This window comes from Alexandromys fortis, unplaced genomic scaffold, assembly GCF_014885135.2.
Source record: "Alexandromys fortis isolate MF-2015 unplaced genomic scaffold, M_Fortis_MF-2015_v1.1 scaffold_13, whole genome shotgun sequence".
In the NCBI taxonomy this organism is placed as follows: domain Eukaryota; kingdom Metazoa; phylum Chordata; class Mammalia; order Rodentia; family Cricetidae; genus Alexandromys; species Alexandromys fortis.
In genome coordinates this window covers 13,878,295-13,899,848 of record NW_026067908.1, presented here as the reverse complement: position 1 = coordinate 13,899,848, position 21,554 = coordinate 13,878,295, and the positions used below count along the sequence as shown (strand labels likewise).

Genomic DNA, 21,554 nt, shown 5'->3' with positions numbered 1-21,554 from the left:
TCCATTTTTCCAACCTTTGTCTGACTCCTTTTAGGATTTGGAGTAACTGTCAATGATATTTTAAATGTATTGTCCTCTAACCTCTACAAACACATGTCACTGCATACGTATGTATGTATGTATGTGTTATATATGCATATAGTGACATGTGTGTGTAGAGGTCAGAGGACAAGTTGCAGGAGTCTCTCCTCCTAAAATGTGGGTCTCAGAAATTGAATTAAGTCTTCAGGCTTGGCAGCAAGCACCTTTACCCACTGAACCATCTCCCCAGCCATCCATTACCTTTTTTGTATGATCGCATGCTCAAAACTATATATGATTAGCTCTAGCTATAAGGGAGGGTACAACGTGTAGATTTGATTTTTTTCTAGCTTAATATAATCATCGCTATTTATAAAATCAGGGTTGTATAAATCAATAGACGAGGAAGGACTATATTAGTGAGCTGTTCCTTATGCACTTTATATGACTTACTAATAGCAATCTGAGCTGACCGGAGCCAAGATCACATTCATCTTGTTTAGTTTCTGGTTCAGTAGTTCCTAACCTTTATCCTGCCACTGGACAAAAAAAAAAAAAAAAAAAAAAAAAAAAAAAAAAAAAAAGAGCTCCCTTTATTCAAACCTTTGGTTTGTTTTCACACTTCTTATTAGTCCGAGACATGCTATGGCCATTTAGCTATGCTGATAGTCATGACATAGACTGTGTTTTCACACTGCGTTTTTAGATAGCTATCCTAAATGACTCCTGTCTCTTCTGTCTTTACTGCCCTCCGTTTCCTTGCTACTGGCAAAGGCACAGTTTCTCCGAGGCCACAAGTGATTTCAAACAGTTTTAAAGTCATTTTGGCTTTTCTCAATGTTAAAATTAACTTGAAAATTCTTGTCACCATCTGGTGACCCCTTAATTTTTCCCACAAATGTTTACCAAGTGCTCACAACAAGCAAGGTACCCTTATAGTTACTGAGTAGAGGGAGCAAGCGGAGCCTGAAGGATCCCCAGAGTACTTGCTGCTTGGCAGCTGAGGGAAGAGAAAAGCAGCAGTTGTATGGTGGGGCTGATCAACCTTAATCTAAAATCAGAAACGCTCCCAAGAATGGGCTTGTGAGCACAGATGTGACCCAGCCTGGGCATCGCACTGGTGCTCAGTGTTTGGCCCATTTTGAATTTCAGATTCTCAGGTTAGGGTTGTTTAAATTGGTAAGTGTATACAGATATTCCCAATTCTAAAATAAAATCCGAACTCAGAAACACATAGAGTTCCAAGCATTTCAGAAATTGGACTTGACCTCCACTGTGCTAGGAGAGGCACCAGATGCCAGGGAAGACAAAGAAGGGCATCCTCTTGGGGAAATACCATGTCATTTGGCATTGTCAGAGTACAAACAAGAATGATGCTCAACCCCGTCTCAAACCTTTTGCCATCTGTTTGTCAGTATGCAAAATAGAGAGCAACTGAAAACAAATAATTCTGTTAGACAACTAGGTACTATGAAATTAAAATGAAGCGAGTGCAGGTGTGGTTGCAGCACTCCATCTTTATGAGGGTAAGTGTGTGTGCATGTGTGTGTGTGTGTGTGCATACCTGTGTGTGTACATAAGTGGTGTGTGTGAATGGTGTGTGTGTTGTGGTTTATATGTGCATTGTGTGTATATGTGTACATACCTTATGTGTATGTATGTGGTGTGTGTACACATGGTATGTGTGTGTGTGTGATGGTATGTGAGTTCATTGTGTGTGTATATAGTTTAGAAGTCAAATTGTCCTGATTCTAAAAGTGTTCATAACATATACCAAAACAATAATCATATAAGCCAAAGATTTGCTGCGTAGCTTTCAAAGACATGTGCTGTTTAAAGAGGAAGTGAAAACTTCATATTCTCTGAAAGCCTTCTCAGTCTATGATCCTCCTGGCCCAGAAGAGGATCCTGCTCTTCATGATGAAACCGCTGAGGAGCTGAAGTCAACAACACGTCCCAGTTTGGCCAAGAAAAGCATACTGCAATGATATGAGCATGAAGATCGTCTTCCCAGAAGTCAGGGTCCCCAGGAATGGCTGGAGGAGTGTGGGTTGCAGCATGCATAGACAGTAAGAAAGCGGCAGGGAAGGGGAGATCAATACAAAGGCAGCAGTTACTAAATGGCAGACACGGTGCCTTACCCGTTCACCCCTGAGTCCCTCAGCCTCGTGACTTGCACAAGAGTTCTCGAAAACCATTCCTCAGATAAATGAATGAATGCATATGTGAGATTGAAACAGAAAGCGAGGGGAATAGTGGGAAGTCCTTCCCCCTTCTGTAGTAACAACAATAATGAAAATTAATATTTTCAAGAACAAGTATTTTTGCAGCATTTATGGAGGTGCCTAGAATATGCTGGTGTTCATTTGTGCAGGAGTTTCTGCCTTGCTATGTATGTAGGAAAAATTAACTCAAAAATTTGGGTCCCTTTGAAAGAACACAATATTTCCCTAGAGTATTGTTTCCATCCAATGACAAACCCGGAAGAGACATACCCTGGTGTTTCATTAATGTAGCCATGGCCCTACTCTGCTGGCACAGGCCCCAAGGGTTAGTCTTGTCCAGCTTTCTCCTGTCGTATCCTCAAACTTCTTGGCTATTTAGGAAAGCTTCTTAAACTTAGCTGTAGAACATACTGCTGCTCAACTGGGTCTAATTTGTTTCTCCTGTGTTAGTGCAATTGAATCATCTCAAGAAAATGAGAAGTAACTAAGTACCTGTTGCAAACACAGTGCTGACAAACTCTGCCAACAGACAGACTCAGGGTGTTTGTTATTAGAGTTTGTCGTCTGGGGAAACAGGACATCGCCCTTCTCCAGGAGGAATGACTCCAGCTGATTTCCAAAGCCAGGCATCACAGGCCTAGCAAGCTCCACTCTGGAGCATGGGGAAGACAAGAAAGGTTTGGGAATACAAAGCGAGCACCCACACACATGGCCCAGCTTCACACGGACATCACGGCCAGGGGACTGGACGTTTTGTGATAGCAGAGAGGAAATACGGCATTTTAGCAAAGGCTCTTTAAGTCTCAGTTCAGGAAATTATTAAATTCATTAGCCAGATACTTACAACCAGCTATTACTGCCCAGCCAAAGGAAAAACTAGCGCCAGCAAATGTTTTAAAACTACAAATAACAAAAGTCAGGAAGCGCGTAATTAAAACTGTACCTTTATTGTATTGTAAAGAGTTTCACGGTGACATGGAAAATATTTAAAGGAGAAGGCTGTTTAGCTAATTTCTCTGCAAGTGAGCTGCGGAGTGGAGAACCGTCCCAAATTAACTGTAAGGCCACCCACCGAGCGAACCTCATAAAGGGCCAGGGCAACTCAGCTTGGTTGTGTGTAACTGTTCAATAATTACCAGATAAATGCATAACTCAGAGCTCTATTACACTAATAATTTGTATGAAGATAGATGTGTGGGACACCCTGCTGGGTTAATTTGTCATTCTACAGGAAACTTTAAAGACGGTTCGTCTGTAGTGGAATCACGTTAATATGCTGTCCAGGGAGGACAGGTTAGAGCAGGGGACCACTTGGCTCCTTAATCTCTTCAAGAGTCACAGAGCCCCCGGAGGGAGTGCTGTGGATAACAGGGTGATTAGCCTGGTGGACCCACATCCACACTCATCCTGACAAAGGACGCTGCCTCCCCGCCCTATCCTGTATCCCTCACTCCTTTAGCCGTACACTCCCTGCCACAGGCATGGAGCCACGTCCACATTTAAGTGGAGGCAGTGGCCAAAACCCTTTGCTGATACCAAATACATAACTATAAGTGACTGTTTATCAAATCAGCCCCGTGACAGTTCTTTCTTCCTCGTTTAGTTTAATCTTACATTGATTCCGTGCCTAGACTCATTATTTGTTTGTTTGTTTTTAGCACACAAGTAAAACTTTGAAATTGAACTTGTATCTTCTCTTTATGTGAAATAGTCTTCTCCCATTTTCTCCCTCCTTCCTCCTTTTCCTTTCTCCTCCCTCCCCCCCAACTTCTGTTTGGAATAGAAAGCTCACATTTAGGCATCAGTGCAGGTTGGAGCCTCCCCCTACTGACAGAATCATAAATCATGTTCAAGTTAAGTGTACTGCGTTGCCTGGAGCTGAGCTTCAGCAGTGTTTATGTTGTGCAGCCTGTCACCCATTGGGGCAAGGGAACGCACACTGTAGGGCCGTCCTGTCCTGTGCAGATGGCTGCAAGAACAGAGAGGCACCCTCCCAGGCTGCATCCCGTGTGTTGGGAACACCAGGGCAATGCAGTCACTCACATGTTCCTGCATGGTTTCTCAAGTCATGGTTCTACAGAAAATTTACATTCATTGTTTGCCATTTCTTTCTATTCAACGTCAGCTGCTTTGCTACGTCTCTCGAAGAGCTCGGCTTTCTTATGAGAAAAACATGTGCGAGAGAATCAGAGCTGCCTGCTTCTACTTCAATACTAAGGGATCTGGGACAAAAACTCTAAAAGGAAATAAACCATTTGGGCTCTGAAAAAGTAATTTAAAGAGAAGCAGAGACTGTATAGGAAGCAGCTATGCCTGGCAGTAGAGTCGGCCACAACAGAATCCAAGTTCTACCAAGCCATGTGGGCTCTGTTTAAGCCTGTAGAAGTCATTTGTCCTTAGTGGGCCTTTGTCTTCCAACTTTTACGTACTTGGAAAAGCATCCATGAGAGGAGAGAGTAAAATGCCCTGTGCAGTGTGGTAGGCTTAGAATGCAGTGTGTCCGGTAAATGTCCTTTTCTCTCAGACTCCCGCCTTGCGCTCAGAGCCTCCTTTGCTCTCTTTGGTTCCTAGAAATGGTCTTAGTGCCTCACTTCCCCTCTACTCTTGCTGATCTAGAACAAGCTGGAAAAGAAAGATGGTCTGGAGGAAGTGAGCGGACCCAGGTTCCCTGTGCCCCCACTCATGTGTAGTAGAGGGGACTCTGCTGTGGAGCCAGTGGCCTATCCCTTGATGGACAGAGACTTCACCTATACAAGCCCCACCTCCTTTATCTGTGTCTCTTGCTAAAAGGGGAAGTATCTTTGTTCAACAACGTCTGCTCCTTACAGACTCAATTCAGCAGATAATCGTTGAGCCTTCAGCTGCCATGAACAGTGGAGGCCCAAATGGTCGAGCTCGAAAGACCACTCTCGCCTTTCTGCCTAGTAGAACAGACGTCATTGCAGCCGAGATAGAATTACTGGGCAGGCCATAGAAGAACCGAGGACAGCACCATCACCATCTGAGCTGTCAGTGGAGGCTGGAGGCGTTGTCCATCAGATTCTGTGGGTACCTTCTGTTGACACAGTTAAAAAAACATTGTCATTTTAAGGGATCTCACTAGGTAATCCTGAACTCCCAAATTCGTGAGCACTATAACAAGCTCACAGGTCATAACCCGTCCCCTCCACTCTTCTCACTGTGAGCCCTTTTCACAGGCTCCATCTCCTGATGCTGTAGCATCCAAAGCACAAACAACTCCACACTTAATTTCGACCGAAGGGAGAAAGAATCACTTTTCTCCAATGGATCTAGAAAAGCAGCTACCACTGGATGCCCATAGATCTAATTTGCCTAATTGGGGCCATTTGCTCATCTCTTAAACAACTTTTATATCTCAAAGATAACGGGATGATATCTCATTGTGTAGCTTGAGTTCAGAACCAGGTGTCAGGGTTACTAACCACATAACCTGAGGCTGAGGGAAAAAAGCTCTCCAAAGAAATGTTAGACCTCGGCTTACAGAAGAAAGGATGAGGACAGCTGGCCAGGCAAAACCAGTGCTTTACATTCCAGAAGGGGGAGGCACGAAGCCCTTTGGGGTGCTAGGTAGTGGACAACAACCCTCTCCAGCCTGGGACTTGTTTCTGCACTCAGCACTTGTAAAGCACAAATCAAACCCAAGCCTAGAAGGCCGTCATTAGTTCCTGCTGTGAGCCCTGTATTAGTTACCTTCTCTGAGGCTGCAATAGAACACCACAGCCAAGGCAACTTAAGTAAGAAAGGGTTTATTTAGGCTCCAGAGGGATAGAGTCCGCCATGGAGGAGAAGGGCATGACATGGCAGCCGTGGCAAGAAACTAGCTGACTGCATTGTCACACACAGAGAGAACAGAGAGTGATATGAGGCTATATAAACCCTCCAAGTCTGCCCCCCACCAGGGAAATGCTTTCTCCAGCAAGGCTATACCTCCTGAGGGTCTGTAACCTATAACAGCACCGTCAGCCGGAGACCAAGTGTTCAAATACATGAACCTATGGGGGACACTTCTCACTGAAACCAAGGCAGACCTCTAGCTTCATTTGTGAGCGTTCAACTCTGGAGTCTCGCTCTCCTGATCCCACGGCATATTCTGGATTACATTTCATATTATATCTCATTCCTGAAGACATCTGAAGGATACTAAATACTCCGAGTCTAGCTAGCATACTGTTTCTCTTGTAGTAGATTCTCAGTATGTTTGTTGAATGAACGTTCCCTGTTCTACCTCTATACATTCATTCCTAACCCTCAGAAGGGTTTTCTAGTTGGTACTATTACACACTTAGAAAATAAAAGTGTGCCTGCCAGTTTAGAAGGCTTAAGTAGCTTTGTGCACATTAGCGAGGCAGAAACGGTGTTAATCCATAGTAGTTGCTTTCTGAAACCCATACAGAACAGAGCAGGTCCACGAGAAGGGGTGGCTGGCACAGAGCAGTGGGCACCAGAGCCAGCTGGTACCAGACTGTACATGCTGGACTAACTCTTCCTCCCCTTCAGTAAAATCTACGAACATTAGAAAGAAATACTCTAATTCTGCAAGGTGGCTAAGGAGACTTCAGATTCAGATGGGCACCTGAAGTGACCTTTGCTTATCACAATCAACGTCACGGTCTTCAAGTGCCGCCAGCCTGATGGTTGGTGGAGAGAAGAGAGCTAAAGCTTGTCCTTCGGTTCTGCAGTTATGGAGCTGCCTTAGTATGCTTTCCGTCACTGGAATAAAAGGCCTTGACCAAAAGCAGCTTGGCGAGAGAAGAGTTTATTTCAGCTTAGAGCTGAAATAAGTCGTTGTGTGAACGCAGAGCAGGAAACCAAAGGCAGGAACTAAATCAGAGACCGTGGGAGAGTTCTGCCTCCAGGCTTGCTCCCCTGACTTCCCTTCCAGGACTGCCCAGAGGGGGCGCTGCTCACGGTGGGCTGGACCCACCCATCTCACTCATTAATCAAAAAGGTGGCCCACCGTATGGCCTACAGGTCAACACAATGGAGACACCTTCTCAGTTGTGCTTCCCTCTTCCCAGATGACTCTAGCTTGTGTCCAGCTGACTAAAACACCAGCCCACACAGGGATTTTGCTGGCGTTTCTTTGACGTGCTTACTTGCTTTATATTGAATGTGGAGAAAGACTGGCAACAGCCCAAGTCACAGCACCTGCCCTCCATGTAGCCCTAACTTCTGCACAGGTCTGGTTGCTGAAACTTGCTGGCAGCTCTCAGTCTGTGCCACTCCCGTGGTATCCTGATCTCAGGAGACTCCAGCCTGCTTCTCTTAGCCACATAATAATTCCTTCTGGGGCAGGAGGGTCGTTTCCTCAAGTAATTGTATTGATGTGTTTGTCGTTCTTCATCCCATTGCCATAGTCTCCCTTGCGTCTTACACAGAAGTCTAAGCTCCCTTCACAGACCTGGATTCCTCTCAGCTTTGCCTATGAAATCCTCACTCTTCCTATCTGCGATAGCCATAGCTGTTTGGTGCTGTTTGAACACATTTCACATGGGCCACCATGGTAGCTTATGCAGTTAGTTAGTGTGAGAACATGGTCATTTCCGAAACCCTGGCAGGATAAAGGCTGGGGCTGTGTGTCAGACTTTAACCTACTCTGTGTCTATAAACCTTGAATATCCTAGCCAGCAGTTGAGATCTGCCCTGTGGCTTATTTTTAAAATATTTTAAATGGCATGTACTCCTTTGTTTTCCAGCCTTCTAGATTTTTATTCTATTACCATGAACCAGTCATACCAAGTTATTTGTAAGCATGATTCTAGATACTGTATTCTATACACCCACCCAAATTTAATTTGGCCTCAGTAAGTATTTCCTTCAAGTCCTATTTTGAAATGAGAGAACCAGAGGAAAGGGACTTTGTCCATCCTTGTAAGCCGTATAGAAGCAGAAAGTAATCTAACACCCAGGTTTCTGTCTAAATAGAAAGCTTTCCCAAAAGATGTCCTTGGTCCTAGGACAGCATCTTTCGTGCTAAGTCTGTGCAAGCCATCTAACCAGCATATACCGTGGGGCCTTTCAACAGAGAGATGAAGGTTCCCATGTGCCCATGTTAGGCCGCTATTTAGAGAGCATGCTCAGAAGCTGGATAGGTCAGGAGGCAGCCTGAGTGACAGATGTGTCACCACGGTGGAAGACGAGACCAGTGTGAACAGTCAGCATTAGCACCCAAGTTCTGAGCGCTAAGTGGAAAAGTGCTGGCAAGATGACCACATAGTTCTTTAACCATCTAGGTTGTCTCAGCGTGAGTTTCAGTCAAGAGCAGATATTTGAAAATATCGTTGGTCAGAAAAGAAGCATTTCAGGCTTTTGAACATAGTTATTTTACTGTAAGAGCAAAGGCAGGCATTGCCACCGCTAGTACTGTGTCTGCATTTCGTTGCTTGAAAAATTAGTTCTAAGACCCCTATGTCAGACGTATGCTGTTGCTGCTCTCTCGATATCCGCATAGTCCTGTGTGTGGAGAGAGGCAGAGAACGGGAACTCTTGACTCCACCGACCTTCCCCCTGTGTGTGGTACAGGCTCTGTACAGCCAGAACTGATCTGAGGATATGGAAACGAATTCCAGTCTCTTAACTGCCTCCCAGTGTCCTTTTCTGTAATGGGGATATCAGCACAAGAGGCTGTTCACTGACTGTTGAGGGGTCAGAAACCGCATCAGGTGCCACACGCCTGATGTTTAACCTCACAGCAAATCTATGTGGTATTAGCCTCCATCATAGAGATGGCATATCGAATCATAGAGAGCTTCAGAAACTATAGCTTGAATTGTGGCAGAGAGTGGGCGAGGCTAAATTTTAAGCCCACGTGTAGGGGATGGAGGAAGCCCCGAGAGAGTGGAGTCCTGAGCAAGTGTGTATTGTGGATCTAGACACAGCCTGTGGAGGGTCCCAATGCCTTCGCTCCAGAGAAGTGGCAAAGCCTTACCCAGGTGAGGGTCCGTAGAAATGACAAACTTTCCTGCAGAGCCGTGCGTGTGTTTATGAACGACTGGTGAGTGTGTGCAGACTAGCCACTGCAGCTTCCTCCTCCCGGATGTCTACAGCCAGAGACTGCTGGCACACACAGACCTCTTACTCAGATGACTTCACCCCTCTCCCTGTGCGGCACCCCTGTTGTGGCAGTATCAGACCCCGTGTCGTCCCAGACTTCCTGTGCATGTGTCTGTGTGTCTTTCCTTTCCTCATTCCTTCGCCGTCCTTCCTCGGAGTTCCGGCACGCAAGCTGCGTGGGTCTCGAACACTTGAGTCTATTACTCCAAGACCTCTGGGTCTTACATTATGCTGCATTCCTTTTCTGACTTATATGCTGAGCTCGGAATGCCATAGATGGGGGCAGCTAGCCAAGGCCAAAGAGTGCTAAATAACTGTGAAGAGACACGAGTCAGTGGAGGCCTGGAAGACGTGCTAGTGGCCTTGGAAGCACCAGAAGCCTGGGGCTTCACAAATGGCTGTGAAGAAGAGGCAGAGAGAGCAGTGATTGACTGACTGCAGAGCCGAGAGGGGGGTTAAGGATGAATGGAATCACATGAATGTGTGCCAGGGTAAATCCAGGCCTACTCTGTATTTTGAAACGAGATTTTATTGACCATAGTTTCACCCATTTGTTAATGGCTTGTCCAGGGCCGCTCTGTAGCACAGAGTAGAATATAGCCACAGACCTTCAAAATACCCTTCACAGACTAGGAGTCTCCATTTCCGTGATAGACCAGCTTCTGGAGAAAAAGTTCTGTTTCTCCAAAGCTCTGGACTTGTTTGTTTGTTTACCTGGTATGTGGGGAGAGATCACGTGAGAGCCACAGCCTGTCTGTGAAGGCCAGAGGAGAACTTTGTGGAGTCAAGAGAAGCACTGATTTTTATGTAGTTAAAATGGATGTACATAAGAGTGTAAAACAACATTGGCCTCTCTTTGTCGGAGGAGAGAAGATCTGTTTTTCCAAGAGACATACACTCTGAGTGCCCATCAGAAGATGCCTTTGATTTATCACCGGCTTGGAACCCTGCTGTAGCATGCTGTTACCCTCTCTGCAGCATTCACATGAACACGCTGCCACTTTGCAAAGCATCGTGCAATGTGATGCTTTCTCCTGTGCCTTTCACATGCTTCTCAATGACACTCACGGTAGGGACGAGAAAAATGTGAAGAACCCTCGCTTGCTTTGAGTCACGCACTTTGTTGCTTAGAAAAGGCTCAGCCTCCTGAGGGCCCTAGTACCAGTTCCAATTCCTCCTTTCCTGAGTCTGTTAACATAAATCCCACAGCCCCAAACTTCTCAGCTTTCGTAAATGGCAGGCCTGATTCACGCATGATTTATCAATTAGAGCTGTGGGCCATTAGGATAGATTTCTCAGCTTCAGGTGGACTTCAGTGGGTTGTATAGTGCTGGTTTAGAGTTTCTTAAGAAGCTCAGTAGTTGACAACCCAAACAATGCAACTTCCGTTTGCCCCTGTGGAAGGCTTTTTGGTTTTAGGTGAGATTTTTTTTTTCTTAGAATTTCTTCTCCTTTTGAGCTTTGCCTTGCGGGGTGGGGAGTTTACTTCTAAGCAAGAGTAGTCAGGAGTTCTCAAAGCCACTCTTTCTCTGGAAAGAGTATTCCAAGCTGCTGCAGACGCATGGGTAGCAGTTCCTTGTGACAGTCAAGCAGTAGAAACAACTTGGAACCACAGCTGCTGCCCCTTTGAATACTGGGAAGACCACAACACTCTGCAGGTCTTGGATTTCAGAGCTGCCCTTCCTTCATCTTACCAGCAAAGAAGCCTGTATCTGCAAGCATGCTGCACTTGAAGGAGGAGGAGAATTTATGACTCTGTCACCTCTGGACAACTTCCCTATGGAACCTCTCCCAGGACAGGCTAGAATCTGATGGCTGGTGCCCGAAAACAAAAGCTAATTAACATCTCTTGTAAGCTGTGAGAAGCTCCAGTGGTTCACGGATGAGGATAAGGGCAATAGCTGGGCTGTGCAGGATGACACGCTTCAGCACACGAAGGTTTGGCTTGACAAGATGGAGATATGTTCTTAGGATTTGTTAGGTTGGGCTTCAGAAGCCTCCTAGGAAATAGTGAGGAGAAATGACTTCCTTTTCTAAGATTTTAATAAACTGTGAGGATACAAGGTCTGGTCACCCACCCCAGTACCATTCTCTCTATGTGGTCTGCGGTCACATGCACGTGGCTCAAGTGTGTGTCGGAGTGGTCTCCTCCTTTCACTGGGCGGGAAGACCATGCATCGCTGTCAGGTCATGTGTCCCGCTACATTGTAATGCCCTTGGCCTTCTTTAAAAAGAGGAAGCATTTTTGAGTTAAACATATGTTGAGTTGTGTTGGACTTTTAGCCTTTTTCTTCTTCAAATTAAAAGAGATAATTTTAAATAATTAGAAAGTTCTGGAGTCTGGGGAGGAAGGAGGCCAGGCCATTCTGCCTGACCATAAGTGATTACTGGACCCTTAGGAAATCCTGTTTCTGAATGTGTTTGTGATGACGTTGTTTGGGCCGTCACAGACGGAGAAACCTGTCCCACTTCCTTCCTCTCCATCCCATCTGTATTCCCAAGTTGCTGTAAACCAGGTTGGCCACTACCTATGGTTAAGCTAGCAGGGAGAGCCATTCAGAGGGAAGCATTCCCAACAGGCGTGTTGCCCCTGGCCTGGGGTACTGAGAGCTGTAGACCCCAGAAGCCAATTTGGTAGTGTCTTTTAATTCACAGTATTGTATTAACTTCAACATGGATCCAGATGGATGCTCGGCAATAAACTATAACCACTGGAGAAAGCCTTTATTGACTCTCAAGTAAATAATGCACATTTTAAAGGATCTAAATATGCATTTACATAATGCACCATAATTTTTTATTGTGTCAACTATTCACACACACACACACACATCCATAAAAGATGTTTCTCTTCATCAAAAATTTGGACTCATAGCCACGTGTGCTCTCCATCAACACCGTGGCAGCTTCATCGTGGCAGTTTCTTTTCTATGCAGCTTGCTCCAGCCAAATCAAAGAACATTTGATGACTTAATTGATCGATTTAGCTCCAGTGACTCCTTCTAAAATGATTTTGAAACAACTTAGATACAAACTTAGCTATACTTACAACATCAAACCCAAGATAAAAGGGAAAGAAAAAATAGAGAGGAGAAAAGTAGAAAAGACGTTGATTAAATCTTAGCTCTGGACTTCTCGGGGCCTCAGTGTCCAGAAGAAGATGAAGATCACCCAGAGAAACACCAGGGATCCAGTAATAATCAGCAGATCTTCGTGGCATCTCTAGCAGGTTTCTGTCTGAGGAAACTAAAGGTCATGGCCTCGAGCCAGCTTGCTCCCATCTCCACTGAACTGATGACTCTGTCCCCAGCAAGAGAAAAGAGGCTTAGAGAGGACAACCCTGTAAGTGCAGACTCAGCAGAAGTCTGATTTAGAACCTCGGGCCAGATGACTTCCTGGAATTAATTAAGAATTAATTGATCCTAATCAATCAGTCATTATAGAATTAATTCTATACAGTACCACAGGCTTGCACTGAATTCTGCACCCATAAGGAAAAGATGAATAAATTGCTACTGCTAAAATGTAATAAAGAAATTGAAGTCTGAATTTACGCTGCTGCTGATTTTCTCTTACATCTTTAATAAAATAAGTTCAATGATGTTTATTAACAATTCACAGGGAGAGTGCACGGTACTGGTGAATTATTTCTTTAACTTGTATCTACTTAGTCTTTACTCGAGGCAGTGTTTTACCTTGGGCAACACACTCCTGTTGGCCACCACCATTCCTAATCTAAAAGCCACTCGGCACTTTCTGTGAGAACCTGAGGCCACGCCACTTTATCGTCAAGGTCAGTCTCACAGGGCTCTCAGCAACAGAGTCATCACCTTCGTGTTTGACTCGCTGCAACAGTTGAACCTATGATGTTTTTCAGCTCAGTACATTCCTGGCCTCGTTTGAGAAATAAAACCTACAATGCTAACTAGAAATGAGTCTGTCAAAAACAGGGATCTTATACCATTAGAGACAACTACATGATGCTAGAGGAGAAAAGAGTCCTTTCGTTCTTTAAATCCAGTAGCACAATTTCCAGGGGAAGAAGAGTCCAGGAGCATTTAACTCTTCAGCTTCTCGGTGTTCACTCGGAGATTATAATGGATTCCAAGATCTATGTTTCGTTGTAGGTAGTCTTAACTCCATGTTTTCCTCCATGTTTGCTGGCTCGTCATCAGGTTAACAAAAACGTATTTTGTCCTTGGAAAATTATATGGTCATTTTTCTTATTTTTCATACTCACGCTTTATTCAGACATTTAGTGTGCAGCCAGCAAATATTTATCAATGCCATACTCAGCTCTGAGTGAGCGACTAAGTCGATAGCAAAGCTTTCTGCCAAGGCAGGAGCAAACAGAAGAGTAAGTGGGAGAGGGGCAGTGTGGTGAATTCTGATATCAATAGATTATGCTGGTGATGTCCTCAGTTGTATGGTTAAGGGCAAAAACAAAATTTCTGGTTTATCCCAGCGTTGTCTCTTGAAACCATGATGAGAACCTCTGAGTCTTTATTGAATGAATTCAAGTGGCCTGAAACCGATGATTTTACTTGATTATCTGGAAGCCTGGGTTGGTGTCCTGCTTCTACTCCAGCCTGCATTTGTACTGTAGGAACTATAAGGGTTGCTCTGACCCACAAAGCGCTACCCTTTTAGGTTATTATTTAAAAAAAAATAACCTAATCCTCAGGAGACCCCAGTATCAGTAGGCATGCATTCCTAACCACTCCAGTGGGATGGTGGGAAAAAGGAGGGGCTACTGAACTTTGGATTCTCTTCAATAGTATGAATTTTTCTTGGTATTCAGAAAGTCATATTGTCCAAAACTGTGGGCACTTCTGTGTTTATCTTTGTAGGAAACCCTTCAGTTTAAAGATTCAAACTATAAAAGGAAGGGACCGGGGCAGGCATGTGTACCCCTTATCTGGAGTCTTTTCTCTTCTGATTGGACTTGTTCTAAGTGTTATCAGCCCCCTCACACAAAGCCCTTATCCTCTGGCAGGTCTTGGCCATCATCTCTCCAATTTAAGGACAAAAGCATTCCTGGAAAAATTATTAAGATCTCACATAAGCTTTTTTATCTAATGTAATCTTGTACAAACGATATTTATCAGGGTTCAAATATAAAGGAGTCGTTGTCTGAATCTCTTATCAGATTTATGGCAGAGAAGCAACCTTTCAAGGAGTCCTGCCTGCTCAGCCTGTAGCTGCTTTAGCTTTGAAAGGGCAGCAGAGAAAAATGCAACATGAACCTTCCACCGTAAAGTGAGGCACCCGAATTGCATGGGTTCATTAAGTGATCATTTACTACAGACTTCAAAAAACTCCAGTCCTGAATTAGTCCCTAGAAATTTCCTTGAAAGGAGTGTGAGAGCTTTAACAATGAATTATTATCTATGGGTAGCTCGGCATGAAAGGGGATCCATATGTGCAAACTAGAATTTGTCAAATGTAATGTCGGTTAAATCAGGTCTAATCTACCAAATACATTTTTTATTGCTTGCTTCATTAAAAAGGCTCTTAAGGTAATGAATAATCTTCATCTTCAACAAGGATTATTAATGCCTTTATAACTCACGTCCACTGAACATAGAGAGGCAACGTGAAATTCTATCCTACGCTAACCTCCATGTTTGTCTTAGAGCCTTAGAGGAGAAAATCCATCAGAAGTGTCCAGCGCTACATCCTGTCACATGAGCAGCTCTGTGAATTGGACCCAGAGAAGAAATTTAAAAAAATAAAAAATAAAAAAAAAAGAGGCCATTGGTTCAGCTGTGCAAGCTGCGTTCCCCATAACCCTGACGTGTCTTGTTTTGTTTCCCGCAGCGAGTCCACATGCGACGCCGTCGACGCTCCACTTCCCAACGTCACCCATCATCCAGCAGCCTGGGCCTTATTTCTCACACCCAGCCATCCGCTACCACCCTCAGGAGACGCTGAAAGAGTTTGTCCAGCTTGTCTGCCCTGATGCTGGTCAGCAAGCTGGACAGGTGGGCTTCCTCAATGTAAGGAAACCTTTTTTTCCCCCCGTATTTCTCTAGAAATGCTAACCAAATGTAAAAATAATAAGAGACCGTGTGTGACCACGTGGTTTTGTGTCCTAACGTCATGCTGACTGACTGGAGGCAAACGCCATATTTATTCTAGATTATGGGAAAGTTAACTCGCTACAAGAGTGATTGGCCGGGGTTTAAAATCGGTGTTTGTGTTAAGTTTGCAGCTGTCAAGCTTATGGATATAAATTGTCTGGAGAGGGAACCGTGTAACCTTTTGAGTTCCACCTCCAGCATTCTAGCCCCAGGGTCATACAGTTAGCTAAATAGAAAGACCGAATAATTTTCAGTCATGTTTTGGGGTAGTTGAGAGAGGTAGGGAGCAAAGGGAGGCAGATGTTTCAGATCAACCAAGTTGATTTTTTTGAAAAAAAAAAAAAATACAGTCTTCTAACACTTTAGATCCAGTTGACCAGTACTTGAACTCAAGATGCTAGAAGCAAGGTTTATTATGGTTTGTTATTTCTACGAGTAGTTATCTTCCCCACTTATCTTCAGATAAAACTGAGCCACGTTCAATAACTACAAATGAATGTTTTCGTTTTTCTCAAATAAACCAAATAATCACAATTTGAAATAACATTTCAATAGTAAACGTTATTTTATAAAATCGCAAATTTTATTACAAATATAAAGCTATATGTTTACAATGAATAGCTGTGTCCCAAGGCCACTAGCAATAATAATAATAATAATAAACTAAGACCAGCAGAAAGCCATATTTGATTTCCCTTTCTTATAATATCTATGCATGCATCCACAGATTAGCCATAATTCTTATTGCCTGGTTTAGGATGCTATGTCGCCCTGCTCTGTCGTTGGTTTTTCTCCCCTGCAGAAAGACCTGATTCTGCAGATTTGAGCCAGCATGGCATCTTTGACTAATGTCTGGCGATCTGTTCACAGATACATTTCTGTCTAGACAATAAATCGATACGGTGCCTTTTTTTTCATTTTGCTTGTGTATTCATTTGCTTCACTTATTCTAAAATATTCACGTGTGGACTTTGGGTCCACACAGAAATTATACACAGGCAAGGATGCTAGTAAGAGCGCACAGCCTTCTGCTCATCAGACAGCATCCGGGGAATCACAGACAAGGATGCTACCTAGTGAGTGTGCACAGCCTTCTGCTCATCAGACAGCATCCGGGAAAACATACTGCAAATACCGCGAGTGCCGATGAAGGACTGAGCCTAAGAATTACTAAGTTTATCCTTCAATGCCCACGACAATAGGCTCTCCTTCAACTAAATTTTGGGTTGGACCTGCTGTCTACATACGGGCTATTGCTGGCTGTAACTCATTACGGAAAGCCACTTGGGAAATCATGAAAACCTGAGCTGGTCACTGGTACCAACTCTGACTTCTGAACATCCAGTGTGGTCTTTTTAATGCCATGACATCATTTTCTGTAACTGCCAAATGCTCTGTTTTGCGTTTTGACCAGAATTTTACGGGGTTGGAGAATAGTCTCTCCGTAAGACTTTTTCAAAGACTTTGAAAATAAGTGTTACATGTTGTCTTCTGAGGAAAACTTGACTTTGCTAGGAGCTGTTCTGCGACTGTCTAACACCAGGCAGTCAAAAAAGGACAAGTTCCATGGCGTTCGCTGGTATAAGTCAAATCAGAGGTGGTAATTTTGCCTAATAGAAATCTGATAACCAAATATTATAGTTTTTGTGCCTATTTCTATATGATATCTGAAAGAAAATATCTGTTCCTTGAATACAGTTTTAACTGTCTTAGATCAACTTTAAGAAATGAAAATTAAAAATATCGATATATATGTATATATATATATATATATATATATATATATATATATATATGATAGTGACCATCGTTTTACCTATATAAATGCCCTTGGAGGAATAACACCTCAGTCTAATAAGCATGTAGATATTAAACAAGTATTTTGTATTCATTTTGTAAACATTTTGAAATTGTTGGGGGAACAGTAGCTGAAACAGCACCAAGCAAGAACTGGTTATTCAGGGACGGACAGGTCTAAAGTGCTCCTAGACGTGACCCTCTGGGGAACAAAAGATCACTGTGCTTCCAACAGCCTGAATATTTGTGATGTGCATGACAGGCACCTAACGAGTCTTGCTTTGCAGAAGGAGCTAATAGCTGGCTGACATCCGTTTATTCTTTTCCTTGTGTGTGTTTTCTCTGAACCCCTTGCAGCCCAATGGGAGCAGTCAAGGCAAGGTACACAACCCATTCCTCCCCACCCCAATGTTGCCGCCGCCACCGCCACCACCAATGGCCAGGCCTGTGCCTCTGCCCATGCCAGACACCAAGCCTCCGACCACATCAACAGAAGGAGGTGCAGCCTCCCCCACCTCACCGAGTAAGTATGACCGAGACAAAGCGCCGGTTACTTACCATGCTTTGTGCACCTGAGTTCACACTTAAGCCTTGTCCCTTGCTGTGCGGGCTTCAGCAATAGGCACAAATCCCACCGCTTTATCTAAAACATGAGCTGGCAGAGCCCAGATCCAAGTCACAGTGAATACCACTCCCATCTGCTGTCAAACTACACCAGAGACGGAGGTGATTGGGTGCAGGTGGTAGATTAAGATGCTGTAGCTACATACTGAGTACTGGGAACAAGGTAAAACCTAGTAAAGTGTGTGTATTGCTAGAGTGGTTTGCATAGAATACTATTTCCATGATGTCCTAAAAGCATCTGCTTGTGCATATTCTTAATAGCAAAAGGGTTGGTTATCCCTCGAAACGTAATGAGAGATAAAAGTTCTATGCCTTATACATGAGATAGGAAATTGTCTAGATCAGCGTGTCCATGCAAAGGTGTGTGTGTTGAATGCCACTAAGAGTAAGACAGGCCTGATAAAAAGTCAGATCTGGAAGCCATGGTAGCCACATGAGGAGGCTTGGGAAGGGAAGGAAAAACAGAGTAGGACTGAATGGAGAGAGAGAATCTTTGACTCTTCTCTCAACAGTCTGGGAACACCTAGTCATAAACTAGAGGATTCTGACCTCTCTTTATATGGTGGGAATGATTGTTTGATGAATTCCACAGTGAGCAATTCTCCAGTATTTCTTGGTATTTTTGGAGATGGAAGGACTCTAAGAGGTGCGAACATACAAATATAGCCTCTGTTCGTGTCTGCAGTGATGGCAGAAAGAGTGATGGCTGGAGCTGCCGGGTGACCTGGTAGCCTGGCTTTGAAAGGTGGTGTGATGGTCCCTTCCTCGATCCTTTAGAGAGGATGAAAGTGTAGGGATGGGGGCAGTGGCAGTGCCCTGGAGAGAGCCCAGGGGTGGTGGCAGGGTGCCTCTGATGGAAGAGGAAATGAGAAAAAGAAGGAAAAGCAATCAGGAAGAGAAGTGGTAAGGTCAGGAATTTGGAGAACAGTTGAATAGAAGGGAATGGGTGGAGGGGTGTTTTGCAAACAAACAAGCATTTAAATAAGAAGGCCTCTTGGCTTTCTTCCCTTCAATATTGTAATTAATGACAATGGATACAGGAGAGAAAGAGCCAAAAAGGAAAGACAGTCCTTCATTTAGACCATCGTCACTGGAATTGGTTCTGGGAACATTGAATATAAAGTGACTTTGCATCCCTTGGACATGATCAGAGAGTGAACTTTGTATTGTCTAGTATTTCTTTGGGTAAATAGATGACATTGTGCATAAATTCTTCAGCAGAAGGACTGAAATCCAGGGACAGTTTGGGGAGATAGACCTATCTGGTGAGCATCAGCAAAGGGGAGAACCAGTATCTGTTAGTGTGGGAAGGAACCTGCTTAACGGTGAACCATTGGCACATCTCAGAAGTAAGCTGGGAAAGAGGTAGAAAACTAGTGTTACTGATGGATAAGAAGTTAAGAGGAAATTACACTTTTTAATAAACACGTGTTTTCTTAGAAACTAAAATTGAAGGATGGTTCGATCTGTTTGTCCTTAGCAGTTTATTAGAGCACGCCCGCAGCAGGAAGCAGCATCAATCAAGGTGTTCCGTACAATGCTCAGCATCGCGACAGTACATCCAAAAATGAAGCTTGTTTCAAAGAACAGTGGCAGATACTTTTCTATTTAGGGGTTTGGGATTACTTGCAGTAAAATAAGATTGTGGGTTTTTTTTTCAGTTAAAAATATAAAGCAGGAAATCAAGCCAAAGGCCTCCTCTGTTACCAACTTTTGGGAGGCCTCAACTCCCTCTCAATGGGAATAGCATTAACTCCTCTGCCCACTCACAGCATGCTATCCGGGAGGAAGTAGGATAATAAGCATGCATTGTGACTGACAAAAGGTCAAAGCAACATTTTTAATATCATCTAATAATGAAATACAAATGATGCCAGCCTAAAGTGGAGTATGTGTTGCCTCTGGAACTAATACTAAACTTTTCAGTATGAGAAAGAAAAAAAAGGCAGATCTGGAAAAAAATGCTTATAAAATAAATATATTTTAATGGGAAAAACCTGTCCCCATCCCTTTAGAAACCAGGGAAGTGGGAGTGAGGATAAAGCTGTACTCTTTCCTAAAAAGAACTTTGATATTTTAATATGTGTACAGAGCCGTTGCTTATACTGTGTGCAGCTGTATAGAATGTGACAGGTAGGATCCTTGACCTGTGGCAGAAGTTCACACCGTGTGTTCCACTCTCACTGAGAAGCTGGTGATGTGGGTTTCCATTCCCACCGAATGAAAACCTCTTCTCCATTCATGTAATTGAACGTCAGCTGGGTGCCAAAAATCCTAAGTGCTAGACTTCTGCACCTAGAATAAGGGATAAAAGTGTTCTGAAAATCTTGATCTTATAAAGATTTTATTCCAAAAAGGAAGAGAGAGAGCAAACAACACAGTAAGTAGGACACGCAGGTGATGTAAGACAGTGACCATTGTGCGCACACATCCATAAGCCATTGATGGACAAGGGGCAGTAGGGTAGCATGCAAGTGGGGAACAAGACCTCCCAGCCCTTTGACATTAGAGAAAGGCCCCGGTGGGGTGGGACCTGATGCCTGGTAGGTAAGGGATCAGCCAAAACAGTCTGGTGTTCGTGAAGAAGTAGGAACAGTGAGAAAGTTGGGAGAGGTGATGAGGATGGAGGAGGACCTTGGATGCAGGAAGCTTGTTGGCCAGCATCAGGACCTGGACATTTCCTGCAAGTGAGACTCTCAGCATAGTAATGCTTCCTAAAGCCTGCACATTAGTAGAAAATTCTGGCGGGCTCTGTTGAAATAGGTTGCCAGGGGAGGAGGAGCAAAAACAGGTCATGATGGATGTAGTGGGTGTCGTTTACATGCCAGCCCCCATTCCAGACCGAGGTAAATGAAACAGATAAGAACTTTCATCATGAACAAAACACACATGAATTAGGAAGCTAGGGACCAGCAGATGAAATTGAGAGTATGGGCATGCTATGGCAATCACCCAGGTGAGAGTTGTCCATGCACTGACCTAGGAATGGGGTTCATAGAAGCTGTGAGAAGCTCTCGAACTCCAGGCATATTCTAAAGAGAGTTAATAAGCTTTGCAGCGGCACCTGATGTGGACTGAGAAGAAGGAGAGAAATCAGACATGTCCTGTAGGGCTTTTAGCCTGGACTCCTGAAAGGATGAAGGCAGGAAGCTGATAGGAAAAGAAAAGCCATTCTGAGTGAGAGGTGGGCACCAGATGTTTGAGTCCATTAGACCTCCCAGTGCTCAAGCTAAGCAAAACTTCCTGCGGATAGCAACCCTGGGCAGGTTGCAGGGTATTTCAGGGTGCATCGTCTATTATTATTATTATTATTATTATTATTATTATTATTTGCTTGTTTTGTTTTGTTTTTGAGGCATAGCTTTTCTGTGTAACAGCCCTGGCTGTTCTGGAACTTGAACGGTTTACCAGACTGGCCTCAAACTCACAGAGGTCCACCTGCCTCTGCCTCTGGGGTGCTGGGATTAAAGGCATGTTCACCACCACCTGGCCCATCATATTCTTAATAAACAACTTCTTTTCAAACATACAATATGACATGAGGTTTTTGAGATTCTGTGTGTGGTGGCGTATGTCTTTAATCTCAGCACTCTAGAGGCAGAGGTAGGTGGATCCTTGTGACTTCAAGGCCTCTCTGGTCTACATAGTGAGTTCTAGCCATCCAGAACTACATAATGAAATTTCCTCCACCCCCTAAAAGAGGGAGGGAGGGAGGGAGGGAGGGAGGGAG

General features: G+C 44.0%; 1 protein-coding gene across 8 annotated transcripts in view; it reads left to right on the top strand.

The window, feature by feature from the left end:
- Nfia (nuclear factor I A) overlaps positions 1-21,554 on the top strand; it is a 342,338-nt gene that overhangs the window by 276,150 nt on the left and 44,634 nt on the right. For all 8 annotated transcript variants that reach the window (XM_050136416.1, XM_050136417.1, XM_050136415.1 and 5 more), the window contains 2 exons: positions 15,141-15,319; positions 17,558-17,723. In XM_050136416.1, coding sequence (XP_049992373.1) covers positions 15,141-15,319; positions 17,558-17,723 — 345 coding nt within the window. The remainder of the gene's footprint in view (positions 1-15,140; positions 15,320-17,557; positions 17,724-21,554) is intronic.